The sequence below is a fragment of the Cibotium barometz genome, chromosome 52 (genome assembly GCF_041138505.1).
Source record: "Cibotium barometz isolate CiBa-2024 chromosome 52, ASM4113850v1, whole genome shotgun sequence".
Lineage (NCBI taxonomy): Eukaryota > Viridiplantae > Streptophyta > Polypodiopsida > Cyatheales > Cibotiaceae > Cibotium > Cibotium barometz.
The window spans coordinates 21,529,974-21,554,595 of NC_141097.1; the positions used below are offsets into that span (position 1 = coordinate 21,529,974).

The window sequence follows — 24,622 nt, forward strand, 5'->3', positions numbered from 1 at the left end:
AAAAGCCTACCAATTAAAGGTCCATTAGCTCAATGCTTGCACCCCTTTGCTTACTTGAAGCACGAATCACCTACACGTGTTTCAATAATCTTGTGATTGAAGGTCTCAAAAATGTTCATGATAATGTAAATGCAGGCTCTTCAAGGCCTATAAACTCAACGACCCAAAAGCTATTAACATCATTATTGAGCATCTCAAACCACCTTCCAAATTATCAAAAATTAGAAAAGAAAATCCTTCCACTCGTCTTGGGACCCTTCAAAATTAATTTAAGGATGAGATGGTCGTTTGGGTTTGGGGGGGGGGGGGGGGGGGGGGGGGGGTGTAGTGGGTTGTTTTGGCCATGTATTGATGCCTTGTTTCAAGGCAAGGGTTCTCAATGATATCTAGTTTGCAAACAAGGGCATGGGACCTAAGATTGTTATCTGTTTTTGTGAATGACAAATACAAAATGCAGAAGGAACAGAGATATAATGAAATTCACAGATTCACAAAATATGATACTTATCATACATGTACAAAATGCTGGTGCCAAAAAGTTATTTACATTTCTAGTATTCAGAGGGTTTTTTGCAGTCTTAGGAATCAATAAATCCTTTCAATAACCAACCAAATAGCTGCCAGTCACCACAAGAGGTACAGATTATAAGATCTTGAGCTACTTCAAACAATATACATACACAGTGGCATTATCATTTACCACACCTGTGTTGCAAAGTTTCATGAATAGAATCACAATCCAGCTATAGAGAACAAGTCATGCAAAGCCCCATATAAAGGAGCGGCTGCCCTTGGCATCAGAACGGTGCCAAAAAGTATGTCATCAGGTGTCAAATATGTATCACCATAAAAGCGTGCATTCATGTCAGCACGAGATCCCACTACATTACCCTCAAAAGATACTCCAACAAAAGCACCTGCAAAAATGCAGCTTAAGCAGCTAAGATATGACGTTTTCCAGTAGACTACACATTAAGCCAATTTAATATGTAGTCAAATATAAATTAGCGTGAATGAACTAGACTAACATAAATATTAACTTGATAAACTAATATATTAACTTGATAAAAAAGGAAAATTTTAAGTCAGCCTTGACATAAATTCTCACCTTGACAGCAACTGTAGGTATAGCACGCAGCAGTACCCCCCTTGCCAACACGCAGATCAGCTTCTGCAAGTCTACCAAGAGGTCCAACAGATGCACTTAATCCAGCTCCAATAGACAGGTGTAGACGACCACTAAAAGCCTTCACAGCTTTCATGGAGTGGAGGACAACAATGAAATCAATTAGCTCTCCACCTACCTGGTTAACCAAGAAGACACGTTCAACAGTCAGTCATAACATTGATAGCTCCAGACCTCTTTTGTGAAAACACAACAGCAACCTTATATACCTAGATGAATCCAGGAACAAGCCCAAATTCACCTTTTAGGAACGTGCATGTTATATACTCATGGTAGTCAACCCACAAGACTATATAACTATCAACTCCATTATGCATAGTATGGACTAGATACTACGACATCCCCACTAACGTCATCAGTGCCAAATAGTGGGTGAATTGCCAGTTGTCTGAAAACACAACAGCAACCTTACTTCATGGAGCCCCAATTGCCAGTTGTGTGGGAGGCCTGCTATCAGCCAGCCAAAAAATTGCCAAAATGCCCTTGTTAACGAGCCCAAGGCATGTTGAGTGCCCTTTTGTTGGCCTGTTTGACTGCCCAAAGCTGGCTGTTATTTTGCTAGCAATCCTAGCTGCATGCTTGCCCTTGCTCTCGGCTCCTTTTGTTGCCTGCCCCACAATAAAGAGGTAAATGCATCCTATGCCTACTCTGTAAATTCCCGGCGCCCGCTCACCTCTGATACCCTTTAACGTCCTTTAAAATCAGGATGCTTTTCTATGCCGAACCCTACCCTAATTATGTCCACAGTACAACACATGCATCAGAACGCATGTGTATATCACACTTGCTTCTTTCTAGAGGTGTGTGTAAATGCTCTCATACAAATGTGTGTTTCAACATAACCATGTCCATATACCTGTAGGCCCCATCCTAAACCACAAGACATGATGGCAGCTGGTGGGGACCAGCTGCCATCTTCTCTTCGAGCTACTATTAAACCAGTTCCCAGCTTGTACGTCAGCACCATCCCTACTTTTGCAACTGTCAAAATGGCAAGTCCTTTAGCTCCTTGAAGAACCACCTCTGGTATGGATTGCTCTGGTTTAAGCCTGCCAATCTGCACACAGACCATGAAGTCCACATATAACCATGACTTTCTTCATAATTTATACCAAAGACAATGTACAACAGTGAGGTGCAAGAAACACCACCTGCAAAAACCTCGTTAGCACTCAAAAATACCTTGCAAAAGGTCCTCAGGATGTTGGTTGCTTTGTAGATTTCTTCTTGCATGCATGAGCCAAGTGGATTATTCAGCCATCCCCTCATGCACGTAATATCCGTCACATCGTGAATGGCAACCTGTGCTGCGTTGCTGACAGAGTTGATAAGAATTTGTTGTACAGGTTCCAACCTTTCATAGCATGCATCACAAACCCTCTGAGGATCCTTTTCCATAAACTTGGCAGGCATTAAGCATTTCCCATTCGAGCAAGCTCTGCAAAAGATTCCACCACAGAGCCGGCAATGGTGCCTTCCCCTTGTCAAGGGCTGAAATTTTGCATTGCATTGCATACAACTGCTACATGCACTGTCTGGGACCCACTGTGGGGGCTCAGACTCGAGTATGGCTCTCAATGCCCTTACATCTTCTCTGGTACCTGTCAGTAACGGGGGTGCACTTGGTAGGTACACACTAGCCCATAAATCTTCCCCTACTTCCGCACCTAGACTGTTAGAAAAACCTCTATCAAATTGGCTGGCCTGGGAGCTTGCCTGCTCTGCAGAGGACCATGTCTTTCTAGATAGAATGGCCAAGGTTCCCCTTACTATATTCCAAAAATTTACATCAGGTGGCGAGATTTCCACAGCATCACAAACATTGGTTTCAACCTGGCTCCTCCCATCACATGGAGCTGTGCTATATGAATATGCTGACCCATCAATACCACCTTTCAACAATGTTGACTCATCTATAGTAACATTTGGAGAAGTCGATATAGGTGTATGGCCGTCAATTCCCTGATGGGAATGGTGTCTGTACTGATCACCTTGATTGTATGGAACGTCTTCATCAAGCCTAATAGCCCCTGATGATGCTAGCTGCAGCTTCTCCAACATTTCTTTGAAATCCAAGTTAGGCCCTAGGTTCAACTCCGCATCAAAAGGAGTTCGACAAAGAGGACATAAAGGATAAGGAATGTGTGCTTGTACCTGACATATATCAAGTGGAGAGCAACTTAAAGTGAAAACTGATGGAGGCTATCTAATTATAGTTGGTTCAAAATTCATGTCAAACAAGGTGAGATGTATGGTATGACCCATATTGTTTCTAATGTATGATACCTTATGTTTTCCACTCACACACACACACACACACACATGCATACATACATGCATACATAAATATTACATACACACACGTGCACATACTTTTTTTTTTGGGTAAAAACCATTGTTTCTATTATGTCAAATGTACAAAGAGAGACCCTGTCAAAGCAACAGAGGTCTCATATATGAGGAAAGAAAACTAAAAACACTGGAAAAACAAATCCAAACAAGACTGATCTAAGTACTGTAGTTGATAGCAATCATATAGAGATTGTCACAATTGATGGAAATACTAATACTTGCCAATCGAGATCGATTGGCTTATTCATATTCCATAGCATATTTCCATGCTTCTATGGAATATCCAATTTTCCAATCTATCCACATCAAGGTCCAGTACAACATTATGGAAGGGCTGAAGTTGTATTTGGATTTTTTGCCATGTAGGGTAGGCCAATAATGGGTATCCAAACCCCATCGTCGTTGAGCTTACACCAAAATACAACATGCCCCTCAAGGAATATGACATCTTGCACAATGCAAATGCCGTTGATAAACAGAAAGTAAGCTAATCTAGGAGCTGTAATCACCAATGGAGCAACAAATGCACGACTCCAATGCAATGTATGTTTTCCTACCTGAATGAATTTCCTATCCGAGGAGGTCTTCCATACCAATAAACATATCACAATACTGCTTTACTATCAACAATTAATCGACTTGTGTACGGGCAGCCAGGAATCTTGGATATGTCCAAATAGTATATCCCAATAGTGTAACGTGCATCCCGCACTTGGATGCCACATGGACATAGTCCCTTGTGTCACTAATCCGGGACCCGGAGCGATAATAGACCAACACATCAAATACCAAACACAGAGCATGAAAACAAAGCGGAAGAACCATATACAATATAAAAAAACACCACACTAAGCCGGAATGGCCGGCCCCCGTAGGAACTTCTTTATTGAGGGAGAAGCTTTTACAATAAACCAATGTAGCATGCAAAAGCTTCAGGGGAGATCGGTAACTTCAATGCTCAGAAATCAGCACACTTGTCATGACAAAATTAACGCACAAAACTAAATGTATCTAGATGCGCATAAAAATAGAGAGAGAAAGAAAGAAAGAAAGAAAGAAAGAAAGATATATTAACGTCTGCGAAAGGCCAAAATTGGCCTATGAGACTCACGAATCAAAAGTTATGGATCTCGGGATGACGAGCGCGTAGCCTGCTGCCCCCTGCGCCTCCCCCATCGCTGTCGCCGCCAGCCTTCCCAGCCCCCCGCCTGTCCCCGCAGCCCCTCCCCTCCCCCGCTTTCTTCCCGCCTGCCCCCCTCAGCCCCCCGCCTGCGCCGCCAGCCTTCTCAGCCCCCCGCCTCCCTCTTCCGCGCCGCCCTCTTCTTCCCCCCCCTTCGCCTTCCCTGCGCAGCCCCCCCTCGCCCTCCTGCCTCCGCCTCCCCCCCCTGTTTTCCGCCTCCTTCCTTTCTTCCCCCCCTCCTCGCGTCGTCGGCCTCTCTGCCCCCCGTCCCTGCTTCTCCCCTTCTCCCCGCCTCAGCCCCCCGTTCCCCTTTTTTCGGCGATTTCCGCGTAGTGGAGAGGTTTTTCTTGGGTTCGTCTCTTCGATTCAGCCAGTACCTGGTCTTTTCCCTTAGGAGGACTCCATGGCAGCCTCTCCGTCAGCCCCGACCGATACAGGTCTTCGATTAGACTTCTCAGATGCAGAGCAGCAGCTTCTCGCGTCCTCCGTTTCTTCCTTGGAGGCCTCTTCCTTGGTTTGCAAGGTGGTGGGTAGCCGCCCAATGCGGAGAGAGCTACGCGACCTACTGCAGGGTAGCCTCATTGGCGAGACCGCAAGAATCGTCAGCGTGGATTTTTTAGGCCGCGGCTACTACCAGGTGGAGTTCGAGTCCCCTACAGCAACTCAGAGGGTGCTGGCTCGGAGCCCCATTGCCCTACGCTCCTCTCGGGCGTTCTTTGCACGGTGGACCCACGGTTTCGACCCATCGTCTGATCCACTGGCAGGCGCGACTGGATTCCCCATCACCGTCTGCTTTCCAGGTCTCCGAAGGGAGTACTTGCCCCTCTTGCCGTCCATAGGCAGGGCTTTCGGGCAAGTGGTGGAGGTGCCACAGACCGCGGCCTCAGTGGTTGCTCGGGCAGCAGGACTCCCGGCCATTCGTGTTGTGGTTCCGTCACCAGAGTCCCTCCCGAAGACGATCCTCCTCCCTTGTCTTTCTGGAGGACATCTGATACAGCGCGTGGAGTATTCGGGCCTCCCCGGCCAGTGTTTCATATGTCGGGAGATGGGCCATCTCGCACGCGCATGCCCCCGCAAGGGGGTTCATCCTTCACGCTATGCGGCCTCTGGACCCACTGCAGGAGACCCGAGAGGTGGCCATCCACCTCCGAGACCGGACATCCCTGGCTCGCCACAGCAGGCACCACCATCGGACGAGCAGGCTCCAGCGGAGAACGCCGCGCAGACCCAGGAGACTGGCGGCTGGCAGGAGGTTCGCCGGCGGAAACGCCCGGCCCGCAGGGACCGTCGCAGACGCCAGCAGGCAGCACAGGCTGGCGGACAGGCTGGTGGACAGGCGATTCCGGCTGGCGTACAGGCACCTACCCGCATTTATGCTCCAGTCAGGGATAGGCGGCCTGCAGGTCCCACCCCGATGGACGAGGATTCAGACTCAGTGCCCGGTGTTGAGGCCGATGGTGGAGCCTCTCACGTGGAGACACCACTCCCGCCTCCCCCCCCGGGGGGCCCCGCCCCCTCCTTGGAGCAGTTTCCTGAGGATCCCCGGCCGCTCTCTGCGACCCCCGGTTCCCCTCCCCCCCACCCGGAGAGCACTCTTTCCTCCCCCCCCTCTCCCCCCCCCCACCCCCCCCTCCCTCCTCCCCCTGCGGCCCCCCCTGACTCCTATCCTCTGGCAGATGCCTTTCCATCCTCCACTCGCTCCCCCCCTACTCGGCATGAGATCCTTCTAGCGGTCTGCGGCACAGCGGAGAGCGTCTCCCCACTCACTTTCGAGGTGGGAGAGGGTGGCCAGCTCCAGAGGACACGACTGGATTTGGATGGGCTCCAGGGTTGTATTCTTCAGAGGGTACGGGTGGTCGGCTTTCATCAGAGGCAGTGGTATGTAGACCCCTCACCGGCCTCGATAGGGGAGGACTGCTCTTGGAGATTATGGGCGTGGGACAGCAGGCCTCTTATTCGCCTCCAGTGGGATCCAGGTGAGTGGTTTTGGCGAGATCCCTACTCGGCCCCTACCAGCCCTGCTATCCCCTTCTTTCAGTACACAGCGAGGCTGGGGCGGCGGATTCAGAGACACAGGATAGCGAGCACCCCGGCAGCGGCCGAGCATTGGCGGCGACAGGGGCTCTCTCCTGCCTTTCTTAGGGACTTCTGGCAGCGCCTTTGGGCCAGTTTCCAGCCCCGGAAGGTGACGCTTTTTCTCTGGCTCACAGCGCATAGAGGATTGGCTGTGGGGGCTTGGCTAGCTTTTGGCAGACACCCAGCGTCCTGCCCTCGGTGCGGCCATGCACAGGAGTCACAGCGGCACTGCTTATGGGATTGCCCACAGGCACAACAGGTCTGGCAGCGCGCTCTCAGGATGGTGTTTGCAGGCTCACCAGGTGAGATGTTGGTGACGTGGGGTGCGGTGGCTTGGGCCACGGACAGCGGCCCTGCACTTGGATATGAGGACGTCCCTGGCAGTGTGACCATCCAGGTCTCTGACAGGGCGATGGCGGTGGTTCCGACACCAGACTTCTCTTCGGCAGCCTCTCAGGAGGGGGTCGGGCAGAGATGGGAGATGATCAGCAGCATGACGGCTTGGCACATATGGAGAGCCCGATGCAGGGAGGCCATTGACCACCAGGCGACCCCACCGGCGGAGGTCATACAGGCCCTCTGGGTGGACATCATTCACACCTTGAGAGGACACTGGGGGAAACTCCAGGGTGACTCGGATCGCATGAGAGGGCGCCGCAAGGCTTTCCTCCGCACTTGGCAGCCTGGTCCTTTCCTCACCGCCGCGAGGGACGAGGATGTCACTTGGCACTATAGACCGCCAGTTTGGCTTTTCTCACCTCCATCATGTATTACTAGGTAGCCCCCCCCAGAGAGCGGCCAGCCACGGGGGGGAGCTCAGGTGTTCATTGTGTTTTTTATCCCTCCTTGCGAGGTGAGCTTTGTAGCCATATGGCGTTTTCTCATTAACTAATAGAAGGATCGTTTTTCCAAAAAAAAAAAAAAATTTGGCCTATGAGAGAGAGAGAGAGACAGAGAGAGAGAGAGAGGGAGAAGAGGACACAATATTGGGTCCCAAATACCCTCTGTAGGGCCCCACCACGAATGGTGTATTTGCTTTTATTAGAATGACTGAAATAAAAGACTGAACCTGAACCTTCTTGGCTGAGGAGAATCCTCTGCCCTTGACCTTCAATCCTTCACCCCTTTACGTTAGCTTATCCTTGGCTGTCTTGGCCCTTTGATTTGCTTCAGCACTTGGTGAAATCTGAGATGAATGGACTGAAAATATGGTATGGGTATTTATACCCCTCCAGGGTGCTGGTCGGCTGTATTAAAACCAGGCGGCTGATTTAAAAAGCCTCACGACCTGATTATTCAGCATTTAATGCTGGAAAACATGCGCATCACACTAATGGAGGGCTGGCCACCATGCGCCACTGCCTTTGGCTGCTGGGCAGCCTGTGTGGGCTGCCTCACACCTGGCCGACAGCCCTCTAAGGGCTGGATGCCCTGTCGGCTGCTTGTCCAGGGGCCCTAAGGCTGGCCTACAGCCCTTCCAGCCCATCCCATGGCTGGTGGGCATAGCCAATGTCACCAGCCTAGACATTTCCCAGTCTGAAAGGGGTCTGGTGGACTCCAAGATGTTTAAATATTTGGAAAGTACAAGCTTTGGGGATGGGGGATTATCCTAGAATACAAAGGACCACACTCCTAAAATTTAGGAGAGTTGCTATTTTTGGCCCGACTCCGATGGAAATTCTGTTCGCGTCATTACATCTGGAATTGAGCAGATACCAAGAGTTGGCAAAGTGCCTATGACAGAATGTCTACCAGTTGGGATATTTTTAGAGGTAAAGATTATGAAAGGACCCATCTCTTAGATTGGGACATGTGGCAAGAAAGTGGACCAAAGTGAGACAAGTGGCCTGACACTTGTTAGAAAAAGGATCAAAGTGAGACAAGTGGCCTCACACTTGTCACTTCAGCTATTGTGTGGCTCTCCACTTGTCATCGTAACCTTCTCTTGTCATTTTAGCTCATGAGAGGCCCAAATCTATAAATTGGAGCCCTCTCTCTTCATTAATGGAGGCTCTCTTGCTCCACACTAGCCTCTACCACCGTTACAGGTTGCCCTAATGATGGCTACTCTCTTTCTCTCTCACTTGAAGGCTGGAAATACTGAAGGCAAGGGTATTTAATCATTTATTATGATTTCTAGCCATTGTACTTGTTGTACCAGCATTTGTACTTGTTGTACAAGCTGTACCAACCCTTGTACTAGCTGTACCAGCTTCTGTACTTGCTATACCACCCATTGTACCGACTGTACCAGCTTCTGTACTTGCTGTACCAGCCACCGTACCGGCTGTACCAGCCACTGTACCTACTGTACCAGCCCTTGTACTGGCTGTACCAGCTTTTGTACTTGTACCACCCATTGTATCGGCTGTACCAGCTTTTGTACTTGTACTTGCTATACCTGCTGTACTAGCCACCGTACCGGCTGTACCAGCCACTGTACCTGCTGTACCGGCTGAATGGAGAGTTGTACTTGCTGTACTCTCTCTATTGCATGAAGACCCGTGGTTTTTGGGGAAGAATCAGTACCCACACGGAGGTATATGGATTATATTGTTGGCTCAGCATTTCTACAGCCTATGTTCCGGCTTGGTTGCCTCGTGTTGGGCTGTGTTATGGCATTTGTATATGGATAATCCGGCATCTCCCGCGGGGAGAGTAAGGCCCTCAAAGCTTGTACATGATATTATTCTCCTTGGGTAATAAAATACTCCAAGGGGGGGGTCGGCCCATTCCGGCCTCTATGCGGTGTCACACGTGCAAGCTCCATTTTCAGCATTTGTGGATGTTTTCTCCACATTTATGTTTTATGCAAAGTGATGATGGATATGTGTTAAGGCTGTGGCCATGTTTAAATGTTTTAATATGCATTGATGGTATCAACAAGTGTGTCAAAGGCCCTAGTCCCCCGGGCACCCGCCACGAGTTACATTGGTATCAGAGCATAGGCTTTCTTGGAAGCGGAGGCTTCCTTCTATCAATAAGGAAGAGAAAAGATCTCAAGTGGGGCCACACTTACCATCATTGCTGTTAAGCATGGCTAGCCGCTTCATAGCTTATGAAGCAAGAGCATGAGCAGCAGTAGACAACATGTTGATCTAAGGATTTATGAATTCACAAAATTTATCTTGGAAGTATGGAGTTGGCTTTATGTGCACACGTTTAGCACTCTTTCCATATGGATATTGTGGATTATATTATCAAGCTTACAGGCAAGCTATATGGAGATATATCTCGGGATAGCTTAAGGATATGGTGAGGAGATATTTCTTTTGGCTTCATGACCAACCTGGCAAAGAACAGCTAAGTATACTTTGAGTTTCCAAAGTTGGTGCTTTTGCTATTTACTATGAAGTGTTTTTGATGTTCACTAACCCTTGTATAGCTCTGCAAGGAGAAAGGTGTTGTTGTTTGCCTTGAGATGGTTTCAGGGAAACATTGTTTATGGATCCCTTTAATGGAATGAATTCTTTTCATGGCTCCCTTTATTGGGATAGATTATATCAATGGAGATTTCTTTCTTGGACGAGATTTATATAGATATTGGGCTTCACGAGCAATTTCTATGGACGAATCTGTCCGAGTTTATAGAGAAGCAATCTTTGGATATCTCATGGATATGATGCTTTTATGGATAAAGTCCACCTCTACTCCAAGGTGTGTGGTTAGCACGGAGTATGTGGTAAGAGTTATGGTATACAAGGATTATGGTATACAGGTGTATGGATTCCTGGACTTCTTTTCTAGGAATTTGGATCCATCCTCAGGTTTATGGATTATGTTTATGGCTCCCTTTTACTGGGATGGATTATTCTTTTTGGCTCCCTTTATTTGGGATGCATTGGACTTATGGAACTCATGATTCACATACCCTGTGTAGTGTGCTCTTGTCCTACGTGCTCTCTTGAAGATTGTTTCTACCATGTGAGGGTGGAACAATAGAGAGCAGATGGAAGGGAACATGGGCACTTCAAAGGGTAGTGACAAGCACAACATACCCTGTGTAGTGTTCTCTTGTCCTACGTGCTCTCTTGAAGATTGTTTCTACCATGTGTGGGTGGAACAATAGAGAGCAGATGGAAGGGAACATGGGCACTTGAGAGGGTAGTGTGAGTTGGTGGCCGAAATGCCTATAAACTATGTGTAGCAAAAATGCATATGGAACACCAGGTTATCTATGCCTGCGAGTGATTGTTTTCAGGACTCCTTGTTTAGCCGCCCTGTGTAGTATTTCTCTTGTCCTAAGTGCTCTTCAAGATGTTGCTACCTTGCTTGGTAGAACATAGAGCCAATGGTAGAGAATATGGGCACTGAAGTCGGGCCGGGCGTCAAGGCAGCTCCTTGGTGATCTACATCGACATACCATTGTTTTCTAAATGCTGAATTTCATATGCATTGGCATGGAGGATTTGGCAATGGATGCCCGTGAAGCTATGTATTGAATTTCTCCAATAGTAATACAATTTACTCAAGGGAGGGGTCGGCCGTTCCGCTCATTGTGTGTCTCTTGTAAGCCCACCTCTCATCCAAGGTGTGTGGTCAGAGTACCAACACGGAGTGCAAGTGGTAAAGTGGACATGACGGGACTTATCTCTATGCCAAGGGTCTTGTTGGCAGGAGACTTATTTTGTCTCGCCCATTTACTTGGGACATGGATTATGATATCTGGACTTATGGGACTGTTTTGTCTCGCCCATTTACTTGGGACATGGATTATGATATCTGGACTTATGGGACTGTTTTGTCTCGCCCATTTACTTGGGACATGGATTATGATATCTGGACTTATGGAACTGATTTGTCTCGCCCATTTATCTTGGGACATGATTATGATATCTGGACTTATGGGACTGTTTTTGTCTCGCCCATTTATCTTGGGACATGATTTTGATATTGGTATTATGGAGACTTATTTAGTCTCGCCCATTTCTTTGGGACATGGATTCTTCAGTTATATTGGATTTTTGAGACTGTCTCGTCTCGCCCAATCGATGGGACATGATTATATCTTGAATATATGGCTTGAAGCTTAAAGTTGCGGACAACTTTTAAGAAGCTGGGGAGGATGTCACCAGCCTGGACATTTCCCAGTCTGAAAGGGGTCTGGTGGACTCCAGGATGTTTAAATATTTGGAAAGTACAAGCTTTGGGGATGGGGGATTATCCTAGAATACAAAGGACCACACTCCTAAAATTTAGGAGAGTTGCTATTTTTGGCCCGACTCCGATGGAAATTCTGTTCGCGTCATTACATCTGGAATTGAGCAGATACCAAGAGTTGGCAAAGTGCCTATGACAGAATGTCTACCAGTTGGGATATTTTTAGAGGTAAAGATTATGAAAGGACCCATCTCTTAGATTGGGACATGTGGCAAGAAAGTGGACCAAAGTGAGACAAGTGGCCTGACACTTGTTAGAAAAAGGATCAAAGTGAGACAAGTGGCCTCACGCTTGTCACTTCAGCTATTGTGTGGCTCTCCACTTGTCATCGTAACCTTCTCTTGTCATTTTAGCTCATGAGAGGCCCAAATCTATAAATTGGAGCCCTCTCTCTTCATTAATGGAGGCTCTCTTGCTCCACACTAGCCTCTACCACCGTTACAGGTTGCCCTAATGATGGCTACTCTCTTTCTCTCTCACTTGAAGGCTGCCCATGAAGAATACCGGCTGTTGGGGACTGTTTTGGAGGCTTCCATCGCGAAGAAATACTGAAGGCAAGGGTATTTAATCATTTATTATGATTTCTAGCCATTGTACTTGTTGTACCAGCATTTGTACTTGTTGTACAAGCTGTACCAGCCCTTGTACTGGCTGTACCAGCTTCTGTACTTGCTATACCACCCATTGTACCGGCTGTACCAGCTTCTGTACCTGCTGTACCAGCCACCGTACCGGCTGTACCAGCCACTGTACCTGCTGTACCAGCCCTTGTACTGGCTGTACCAGCTTTTGTACTTGTTGTACCACCCATTGTATCGGCTGTACCAGCTTTTGTACTTGTACTTGCTGTACTAGCCACCGTACCGGCTGTACCAGCCACTGTACCTGCTGTACCGGCTGAATGGAGAGTTGTACTTGCTGTACTCTCTCTATTGCATGAAGACCCGTGGTTTTTGGGGAAGAATCAGTACCCACACGGAGGTATATGGATTATATTGTTGGCTCAGCATTTCTACAGCCTATGTTCCGGCTTGGTTGCCTCGTGTTGGGCTGTGTTATGGCATTTGTATATGGATAATCCGGCATCTCCCGCGGGGAGAGTAAGGCCCTCAAAGCTTGTACATGATATTATTCTCCTTGGGTAATAAAATACTCCAAGGGGGGGGGTCGGCCCATTCCGGCCTCTATGCGGTGTCACACGTGCAAGCTCCATTTTCAGCATTTGTGGATGTTTTCTCCAGCTTTATGTTTTATGCAAAGTGATGATGGATATGTGTTAAGGCTGTGGCCATGTTTAAATGTTTTAATATGCATTGATGGTATCAACAAGTGTGTCAAAGGCCCTAGTCCCCCGGGCACCCGCCACGAGTTTCAGCCAATGCCCTCCTGGCCCCTATGGGGGTGGTTCTACACCTCCCCCATGCCCACATATCTGTTCTTGGGGCAGCCCTATGGGCTGGCCCCATTCCTATATGCAAACCCTAACTGTCTACACAGTGGTTTGGCATCCGGTGTCATACCAGATACACAGAACCACTGACATCGTTCTAGAGGGAGACTCGCAGTGCGGACTGGCACTGCTTCATGTGCAGGACAATGCACACCTTACCTTGGACGCATGTGCACGACAATGCACACCTGAGCTCGGGCGACTGGAGTGGAACCCTGGCTGACTCGTCCCGGACTGGGCTCACATGGGACCAGTTTTCCATCTCAAGACCTGCACCTTCTGTACAAATATGTCTACGTGGCATCCAAGTGCGGGATGCACGTGACATCCCCTTCTGCTTATCTTGACGAAAGCTGCATAGCCTCCAAATAATCCGTCAATAACATCGAATAGTCGTCGAAAAACTCTTTGTCAAGCCATACCGCTTCGTGGGTCCCTCTGTCCTCAAACTTTGTGAGGAACTGTCTTTGTCTTCGGCTTGAGCTATGCTTGACGTGGTGCAAAAGGATTTGTTCTAGAACCATAACTTTAGCTTCGTCAATGATATCTGGTTCCGCCTCGTCTTTCACTTCTGAAGGGATCGGACTTGCATATAGCTTTAACCAACTGACGTGAAACACATCGTGCATAGTCCAACTCGGAGGTAGCTTCAACTTTATTGAAATCTCATTAATCTTTCTCTGGATGGGAAAAGGTCCGAAGCTCCTAAATGACAACTTTGGGCATCGCTTGCCCACCTGTTTCAACCTTTGCTTCATAATCCCAAGATACACCCAAACCCCTTCCGAATACTTCATATACCTTCGGTCTTTATTGGTCTATCAAGTGTAGGCCTCTTGCGCTTTAGCCAACCTGTCCTTTACTGACTCCAAAATCTCTTGGTAATACTCCGTCAATCTATTCGCTTCGGGTACTGAAGACGAGGTCCTGGTCAATAGCGACTGGAATGGTCTTCCAAACGCTGCCTCATATGGAGTCCTGCCAATAGCTGAAGAAAAGAATCATTCAAAACAGCTTGCACTAAGGGCAAATATGATTCCCACTTACCTTGCTGATCGTGGACATAACACTTCAGCACATCAAAGGCCAACTGGTTGTAGATTTCTGTCTGACTGTTGTCTATGGGTGAAATGCACTGGAAAAGTTCAATTTAGTACCAAAGTTATCAAACAATGCCCTCCAAAAATGACTGGTGAACTTGGCATCTCAGTTTGACACTATGGTCCTAGGAATCCCGCCAATCGGGTACCAATGTCGAATGAACAACTAAGCAACATCCTCGACGGTCACATTGGCCCTGCATGGAATAAGCATAACAAATTTGCTAAATCTATCAACTATAGTTAAGCACTGAGTATTACGCTTACCCGGACTCGGAGACAGATTCGTGACAAAATCCATCGAAATGTCTTGGAAAGGTCCCTCTGGAATTGGTAAGGGCTGTAACAACCCTATCTTCTTCCCACGAGGAGTTTTCACCTTTTGACAAATATCACAGTGTTGTTCATATGAAAACACATCTTGCCTCATCTTTGGCCAATAATATTGCCGTTCCAATTTCTCCAAAGTCGAATTCATGCCCCTATGACCACCAGTAATGGCATCATGAGCGTCATGGAGAAGAGCTGCCTGAACGACTTCATGACACAGTCGGCCTTTGTAGAAAAGCCAACCATCGCGTATCAAAAGGTGGCACGGTCCTGTGGCATCCAATGCCTGTTCCCACTGTGTACCAAATTCCTCGGAATCCGCATGCATGTGCTTCATGCGTCTAATCCCATACCAACAAGGTCGAGTCTATTGGTCTGAATCAAAGTCACTTGTCCCTTCCTACTCAAAGCATCAACCACTGGATTGGCCTTTCCTGGAAGGTACTCAATCATACCACCAAATTGCTGGAATATCTAGCTCCAGCGGTGTTGTCGGTCACTCCACTGTGCACTTGGCATTGTTTGAATCCAGCGTAATGCCTGATGGTCAGTGCGAACCTCAAAGTCACGGCCATAAAGAAAATGTTTACAGTGTTTCAAGGCATGTATAACTGCGAGAAGTTCACGATCGTAGACTGAGTAATTCTTTTTTGCGGGCAATAACTTACGAGACATGTAAGCTACTGGATAACCATTCTGTTGTAATACACCTCCAATGGCGATGTTACTCGCATCGGTGATCACCTGAAATGGCTCGTCCCACGAGATAAGTGCTAAACAAGGCGCTTCTGATAAAGCCACCTTGAGATTCTTGAATGCCTCCAATGCTCGTGGAGTCATTCGAATCCGTTTAGTCTTAACACCCTTTAGCAGATCAATGAGATCCGCAGAGAGGTCAGAAAACTTGTCTACGCGGGTGGAGTATACGTGGCATATACCCACAAAGGATCTGATGTCATAAGCAATCTGAGATACTTTCCAATTGACAATCTCGGCCACCTTAGCCAAATCAAGTCAAATGCCTTCTACACTAATTATATATCCAAGGTAATGAACCTCAAACAAATAAAATTCCGACTTCTTCTCATTGACGTAGAGCTCGTTGCTTTCCAGCAACTTCAAGACTTTCTCCACATCAATGTCATGAAGGCTTTCAGCTGTTAGGGTTAGGGTTTGGAGGTGCTGCAAATACAAACGTAGGGAAGCAGAGAGAGAGAACACGACTCTTGTTGTGTATTCAGTTGATAATGTGTAGTACAATAGCCACATAATAAAGTGACCTAAAAGATGTGTTCACATGTCTGGCCATAAAATGTGCCGGGTGGACCAAAACACTTATAAACTGTTTATAAGTGTAACTAAGCTAAACTCGGGAAAAAAACCTCCACTAACTGAAGTAAAAAGTGCCCCAGTAATCTACTGATGATCACTAGCACTCCTCTGGGTGCATACACAGCATAAAACCCAACAAACCCCCCTGGAGTGATATGTGCTCACTGTACATCATCCACCAAAAGGAAACGAATTCAAAGCAGTGCGGAATGCTTCGAATTTCGGACGTGGTAATGCCTTGGTGAAGATGTCTGCCACATTCTGATCTGTAGGACAGTAGATCAGATTGATATCACCTGCCTGGAGTCTCTCCCGAACAAAATGATAGTGAATCTCAATGTGTTTCGTGCGAGCATGAAACACAGGATTCCTGGCCACAGCAATGGCACTCTGACTATCAGTATAGATAGGAGTAGGCTCCTCCATTGAAATATCCATATCAGTCATGAGACGACGCAGCCAAACACACTCAACAGTAGTAGTGTAGGCTGCTCTGTACTCTGCCTCACAAGACGAAGTGGCCACTGTGGTCTGTTTCTTACTTAGCCAAGAAATGCATGAAGAGCCAAGAAAGAAACAATTTCCACTAGTGGAATGTCTAGTATCAAAATCACCAGCCCAATTTGAATCACTGTAAGCGTATAACTGCATGTCACCCCCCTCAGGATAAAGCAATCCAAGAGACAAGGTACCCTGCAAATATCGGAATACACGCTTCACAGCTTGCCAATGTGACAACCGCGGGCTGTGCATGAATCTGCTCAACTGAGAGACTGCATACTGAATATCTGGCCGTGTAGTACACAAGTAAATAAGGCACCCAACAGCCTGAGCATATGTAGTGGCATCAAAGGAAATAATGTCATCTTGTAGTGACAGTTTCATCCCTGGCTCCATAGGAGTGCTAATAGGCTTGCAATCCTGAAATTTAAACTTCTCCAAAAGTTTAGCAACATACCGAGATTGCAACAACCCAATGCCTCTGTTATCCTGCACAAACTATATGCCCAAATAGTAGTGTACAAGCCCCAAATCAGACATGTCAAATGTCTGTTGCAGTATCTCTTTAAAAGCTGCAATTTTGTCATCATTAGATCCCATGAGCAAGAGATCATCTACATAAAGATTGATGACCAGCAGATCTGTCTCTTCTTTCTTTACATATAAGGTGGCTTCTAATGGACTGTTCACAAATCCTTGAGTGAGTAGGAAAGCATCTATTTTTGCATACCAAGCTCTTGGAGCTTGTTTCAAACCATACAAGGCCTTTTTCAGCCTGCATACTTTCCCTTCATGACCATGTTCTGCAAAACCTATGGGCTGATATACATAAACTTCCTCCTCGAGGTCCCTATGTAGGAAAGCAGTCTTTATGTCCAACTGGTGAACAACCCAACCACGATGTGCAGCCAATGCAATGACACACCTAAGTGTCGACATACGGGATGTAGGAGCAAATGTCTCCTCATAATCAATGCACTTCTTCTGTGCATAGCCCTTTGCAACTAGACGGGCTTTGTACTTGTCAATGGATCCATCTGCATGTCTTTTCAACTTATAGACCCACTTAGTACCAATTGCTTTCTTGCCTTTGGGCAGATCAACCAAATCCCATGTTTGATTCCTTTTAATAGAATCAAGCTCATCTTGCATGGCTTTGTTCCAATGCACATTGTCTCATGCATCCACAAATGAATCAGGCTCATCATCATCCTGTAAACTGGCTGCCATAACCATATTCAAATCCATGATGTGTGCATGCTCATTGGTCCGTATCTCCCTACGAGTACGACCAGCAAGAGGACCCTCTAGATGGCTGTCCTGTAATGTCCTCAAATACCATCTAGGTATGTGTCTAACCTGTGGTGCCTGCTGCCCCATATTTGGTTCAGCTTCTGGCTCAACTTGCTGCTGAATTTCTGCACCACCTTCATGATTTGCTGGCTGTCCTGTACCCTCATGAGTTGGATCACCAACTGTGGAATGAAACTCCATAGGTAGTAGACCTTCAAACACATCATTTTCAGCCTGATTTGCATCATAACCAGCCATGGATATTTCTGATTTTTCATCAAAAATCACATCCCGACTAGTGAATATCTTCCTGGATAGTGGGTCATATAACCGGTAGCCCTTGCTCTCACGGCTATACCCAACAAAAATGCATTTTGTGGCTTTATCATCCAACTTCCTCCTCAACTCTTTGGGTATGTGTGCATATGCAAGACACCCAAAGATACGAAAATGTGATACCGAAGGCTTGCGGCCATGCCAAGCCTCAAAAGGAATAATGGAAACCAATGCCTTTGTGGGACATCGATTCAAAATATGACAAGCACACATGACAGCTTCCACCCAAAAGATATGTGGTAGCCTCTTTGCCTTTAGCATACATCTGGCCATCTCCATGAGTGACCGATTCTTCCTTTCTGCAACCCCATTCTGCTGTGGAGTATAAGGAGTAGTATACTGATGTTTTATACCTCTACTCTCAAGAAAGGAATTCAACATGTGTGACATATATTCCCCCCCTCGGTCAGAACGGAGAGTCTTAACCTTGCTTCCTGACTCTGTTTCAGCAAGTGCTACAAAGGCCAAAAATGCATCATATACCTGTGATTTCTGTGTCAAAGGATAGACCCAGCATATACGAGAGAAGTCATCAATAAATGTAGCAAAATAGAAGCAACCACCTAATGACTTCGTCTGCATGGGACCACAAAGATCACTGTGTATAAGCTGCAACTTTGCAGTTGCTCGCAGAGCCTGATCACGTGGGAAGGAAAACCTATGCATTTTTCCCAAAATACATCCTTCACAAATGTGATCTGGAGGCTTCTCCATGAGAGGTAGGTCTGTAAACATGTTATGTCGCTGCATAAGCATATGACTACCAAAATTTACATGCCCCATGCGAGCATGCCATAACTCCGCATCAACCATAGCTGGAGTAAGAGTGAATGCATTATAAGCAGACTGATCCACTGGCTGAAATGCATCCAACTGATAAAGTCCATGACATAATGTACCAGTAAGCATCAAGGTCAAAGCATTAGCTTTGTCTCTGACCATGCATTTGTCATCATCAAAGTGAACTTGCATACCACAATGTGCTAAAGAAGAAATGGACAACAAATTCTTCTTTATCCCTGGTACATATAAGGCATCTGTAAGGCGAAGAATAGAGCCATCAATGGCTGTGAGCTGAATCTCCCCAATGCCACGAACTGGATATGAAGCATTGTTGGCACACTGAACAGTTTTGCCAACAGGGGCAGGGCCTACATGACAAAACAAATCCCTGCGAGATGTGATATGCTTTGAAGCACCACTATCAAAATACCAAGTACATGCATGCTCTGTCGTACTGAGTGCCTGTGAAGACCAAGAGGAATCATAGCTGCATGTATAGAAACAGTAATCCCTGTCCTCAACAAAAGAAGCAGTCTCTGGAGGAGCTTTAGAGGCATCATTTACAGACATCCCAGATTCCTTTGCCTTCTCTATGGCAATCCTCTTTCTACACTCTGTGATGTAGTGACCTGGCTTCTTATAGTAATGGCATTTGCCCTTCTTCTTGGGCTGTCCATCACCTTTCTTGGTATCCTGATATGAACCACCATCACCTGAATTTTGATTTGAACTCTTTGGCTGAGATTTTGGCAAAGAGTGCAAGATGGTGGACACAAGCTGTGTCTCAGGAATAATCTCATCCACATTGATGAGTTGCTCTCTCAAATCCTGCAACTTGTTTAAGTGGCTAGACATATCATCTCCTTCATGCATTTTCTGATTTTCCAGCTCTCTTTTCAAAAACGAGATTCGAGCCTCGTTACGAGCAGCATACATCTGCTCCAAAGTCACCCATGCATTCTGTGAAGAGCCCGCTGAACGAAAACTGTACGGAGCTGGGCGCAGCTGACGGGTACAGTCCAAAACAGGCGATAACCTGTACGGACAGAATACAGTGTACAGACTGTTGCAGGCGAAGCTTTACCTGTACGGGCAATTGCAGGCGAAGCTAATGTTGATGAGCCTGGGTGTTAAACAGTACGAGCAGGGCAAGGGCAGGCCAACCTGGAGGCTCTGATACCAAAAGAAGGCTTTCAGCTGTTAGGGTTAGGGTTTGGAGGTGCTGCAAATACAAACGTGGGGAAGCAGAGAGAGAGAGAGAACACGACTCTTGTTGTGTATTCAGTTGATAATGTGTAGTACAATAGCCACATAATAAAGTGACCTAAAAGATGTGTTCACATGTCCGGCCATGAAATGTGCCGGGTGGACCAAAACACTTATAAACTATTTATAAGTGTAACTAAGCTAAACTGGGGGAAAAAACCTCCACTAACTGAAGTAAAAAGTGCCCCAGTAATCTACTGATGATCACTAGCACTCCTCTGGGTGCATACACAGCATAAAACCCAACATGTCATGCTGCTCAACCGTATAGCTGAAAATACTAGTATGTCGTCCAAAAATATGAACACACACTTTCCAATCAATTCCCTAAACACATGCATCATCATGCGGTTAAATGTGGCTGGGACATTCGTCAAGCCAAAAGGCATGACCACAAATTCATAGTGGGCCCGTTCCGTACGGAAGGCTATCTTGGGGATGTTCCCCTCCGCAATCCTCACCTGGTGGTACCCACTCTTTAAATCGAGTTTTGAGAACACCTTAGCCCGATTCAGTCTCTCGAGAATATAATCTACTCAAGACATCGAGAATCTACTCTTGATAGTCAGCTTATTGAGTGCACGATAATCGACACACAAACGAGAAGACCCATCTTTCTTCTTGACAAACAAGATCGGTGCTGCAAATGGCGACACGCTGGGGCGGATGAAGCCAGATTGCGACAATTCTTGGAGTTGGCGGTCCAACTCTGATTCCATTGCCTTAGAAAGGTAATATGGAAACTTGCTCGGGGGTTCCAAGCCTGGGAGAAGATCGATCTTGCGGTCCTCCGGTATGGACAGAGGGAGCTGGGGAGGGAGATTGTCTTGAAGAAAAATCTTCTGAAACTTTTCATGGAGAGCCAAATACTTCTCGAAAGCACTCACCACCATCTAGGCAATCTTGATGTATATCATCGCATAGTGTGCGCCTTTCCTAATTGCTCGTTTAGCCTGCAAGTGGCTTATGAGCAGAAAGTTCGGAATTCCTGGCTCACACTTAATGGTCACTGGGGCGTTTGACACATTCCGATTAATCTGGAGAGTGTGCTTGTCCCACTTGACATCATGAAGGAACTTGTGAAACCACTGAATGCCCAATATTATGTCTGCTTCTACAAGAGGGGCAACCATAAAATCACGCACAAACTCTATGCCCTGAATAACTAAATTAGCACCTAGAGCTTCATACTTGACGCTCGTTGTCATGCTTGTGCTAAAGCCCTCAACTTGCTTGTCCACCGATGTCAAGACGAAACGGACACGTCGAGCGGCCTGTTCCGTGACCACGTCCTCCGTGCTGCCGCTGTCAAACAAGACGACGACTCTCTGGCCACCTATGTAGCCAAAGGTCTTGAGCAATTCGTTGCGCTCATGCTCCTGGTCATGGGTGCTCTTCTGCTTATCTTGGAGCTCCCGGCAAATGATTACTCCAACTGAAGCATTGGGATTTGAAGAACTAGGGACAGCCACTGAGGTCTGTGTGGGAGCTGGGCTCACCACAGAAGCTGTGGAGGCTGAGGCGGCGGTCTTTGGAACGGTAGTCTTCTTATAACACTCCTGAGAAGTGTGTCCTTTTGTATGACAAAAGAAACACCTACCCTCCTTGTACTGAGCAATCTCCTCAGCACTCAGCTTGCCACCTATCTTGCTGGTCTCCGCTTTCTGGTCTGGAGTAAGCTTGGACGCATTGTTCGAGTTCTTGGAGCCAGAGGCTCCCGTGCTCTGTCCTGTGGAAGACCCCGTCTGATTCTGGCCTTTTCCCCCCGAGGCAGTAGCCTTAGGAGTAGCCGACTAGGAAGTCTTGGGCTTGCCACCATTGTGTTTCATTTCAACGCTCTGCGCAAGCGAGAGTGCGTCTTCGAAGGTGGCTGGCCTAAACATACACACCTCCCATTGGATTTGCGTGTCAAGGCCATACAGAAATTGCCCTTTCTTGTCCGTATCAATAAACCTAATTGCAAACATAAGTTCGAAATTCTATTGGCAAACTGAAGGATTGGTTGCGCGTTCTGACGTGCTCCCCTGAACTCGCCTTTGAGTTGCTCAAGGTAATGGGGCGATAGAAACCGTTGCTTAAGCGCGGACAAACTCGTCCCAAACATAAGCTACCACACCTAATCTGGTGTGGGCATGAGCCCACTGGGTCCACCAAGGAATGGCCTCACCTTCCAAGTACCAACTGGCTAAGATCACTCTGTCACTATCATTATTTCTAACTGCGGCAAAGTAAGCTTCAAATTGAAGCAACCATGAATAAAGAGTTGTGGGGTCGAGTTTACCATTATACTTACTGAAATTCATTTTCTCGGGAAAATGAATTGAGGAAGCCGCTGGTGTCAATCTTGTGTCCAAAGTCGAAAGGTAACGCTCATGTTCCACGTGTCGCATGGCTTCGTCTTCGCGTTGTCGGATCTCCAATGCACGCATCTGCAACTCAAGCATCAAACTCAGCTGCGATCGTGACCCTTCGAGAGAGTCCCTATGTACAAGATCTGGAATCTGGGATACGAAAGGAGAGGGAGGAGTGTGTGGGAGAGAGGAAGAATTAGGGTTAGGTTAATTCATGTGGGAGACATACACGGAGAAGCAAGGGAGAGAGAGAGAGAGAGTTGTGGGGATAAGTCAACTCATGAGGCATGAGTGTGTGACTCCCCTATCACACATGTATATTGCACTAGTACACATAGTGCACTTAGTACATTAAAAGTACTAAGTGTACTATGTACTATAACTTATGGGCTTGTACACACTATAAGGGTGGGCATAATGCCTTTACCCCAACAAGGAGGAGATGGAAAACGCAGCGCTAGAGAACGGGTGCGCTCTTCCAAAGCCAGTAACTGCGCCTTCTTCTCTTCCAACTTGGTACTCTGGTCTGCGATTGCTCGCATCATCTGTTGGAACATCTCTTTAACACCCATGCCTGATGCCCTAGCTGGGCTGCCTGGTGCACTTTGGTCCCAAGGTTCTTGGTCTCTCTCGTCGTCGAAGCTCGCCATAGCAGGAAAATGCACCTCCTTTCCGGAGCGCAATCTGACCATCCACTATGTGTGCGGGAGACTTCCGGAGGCTTCCGGAGGCTGAAAACCAACCGTCCTTCGAGGGACAAGAGTCACTCCGAAAGGGGTGGTCCACCGGAGTCTAAAAACCAGCCTTCCAGCCCATCCCATGGCTAGTGGGCATAGCCAAGGCCCTCCTAGCCCCTATGGGGGTGGTTCTACACCTCCCCCATGCCCACATATCTATTCTTGGGGCAGCCCTATGGGCTGGCCCCATTCCTATATGCAAACCCTAACTGTCTACACAGTGGTTTGGCATCCGGTGTCATACCAGATACACAGAACCACTGGCATCATTCCAGAGGGAGACTCACAGCCCGGACTAGCACTGCTTCATGTACAGGACAATGCACACCTTAACTTGGACGCATGTGCAGGACAATGCACGCCTGACCTCGGACGACTGGAGTGGAACCCTGGTGGCTCGTCCCGGATTGGGCTCACATGGGACCAGTTTTCCATCCTAGGTCCTACACCTTCTGTACAGATATGTCTACGTGGCATCCAAGTGCGGGATGCACGTGACAACCAAGGTGCAGGTGCATACGGCACCGGATATTCCACAAAGCATCAGCAAATCTCTTGCCCAAATATCTATCCAGTGCCAAGATAAAATACAGCACCAAAAGCCATCCGAAAACCATCTCAAAACAGTCCCATGAATTCAGGTCATAAACAGTCCATAAAACAGCCCGGAACGGAGCCAAAAACAGCCCCAAACACCGCGCCAAAACAACCCCAAAATTGAGTCTCATGTAACTATTTTGTCCTCCATGCTCTTTTTACATGATAGACACTCATGCCTGGACATGGACACGATGATGGACACATGGAAATAGGGTTCCTAAAGTTGGAATTGGAAAAAGCACTCGTCTGGGTCAAAAAGCAAGAAAAAGCAAAAGTCAAACTTTGTTGACCAAAAAGCTGAGGGCACTGTTGGAAAGAGCACGTCGAACTGAGCCAAAAAGCTAAAAGCCGCTTTTTCAAAAAGCAACTCCAGGGCCAAGAAGCAAGGCCCTAAAGGTAGAAAAGCAAAACACGAACTTTTTTTTTTTTTCCAGAAAGGAGACTTCTATTAAGTATGAAAAAATTTTACAAAATGGAGTTTTCACACCAAGAAAGGTGGAGATCTCAACCAATCAAGAGCCCTGTGCTGCCAATAGGGTCCCAAAACAGGAACTTTTGACTAAAGTTGAGTAATATTTTACAATTAAAA

At 47.0% G+C, this 24,622-nt stretch overlaps 1 protein-coding gene across 1 annotated transcript in view; it reads right to left on the minus strand.

The window, feature by feature from the left end:
* Window positions 1–526: 526 nt before the first annotated feature.
* The window catches only part of LOC147608948 (uncharacterized), a 39,664-nt gene continuing 15,568 nt past the window's right edge, over window positions 527–24,622 (minus strand). The window contains exons 3-6 of the mRNA XM_086788774.1: window positions 2,369–3,340; window positions 2,043–2,243; window positions 1,109–1,304; window positions 527–917 (exon numbers count right to left, since the gene is read on the minus strand). Of these exons, the coding sequence (XP_086644900.1) occupies window positions 733–917; window positions 1,109–1,304; window positions 2,043–2,243; window positions 2,369–3,340 (1,554 nt within the window). The 3' untranslated portion in view covers window positions 527–732. The remainder of the gene's footprint in view (window positions 918–1,108; window positions 1,305–2,042; window positions 2,244–2,368; window positions 3,341–24,622) is intronic.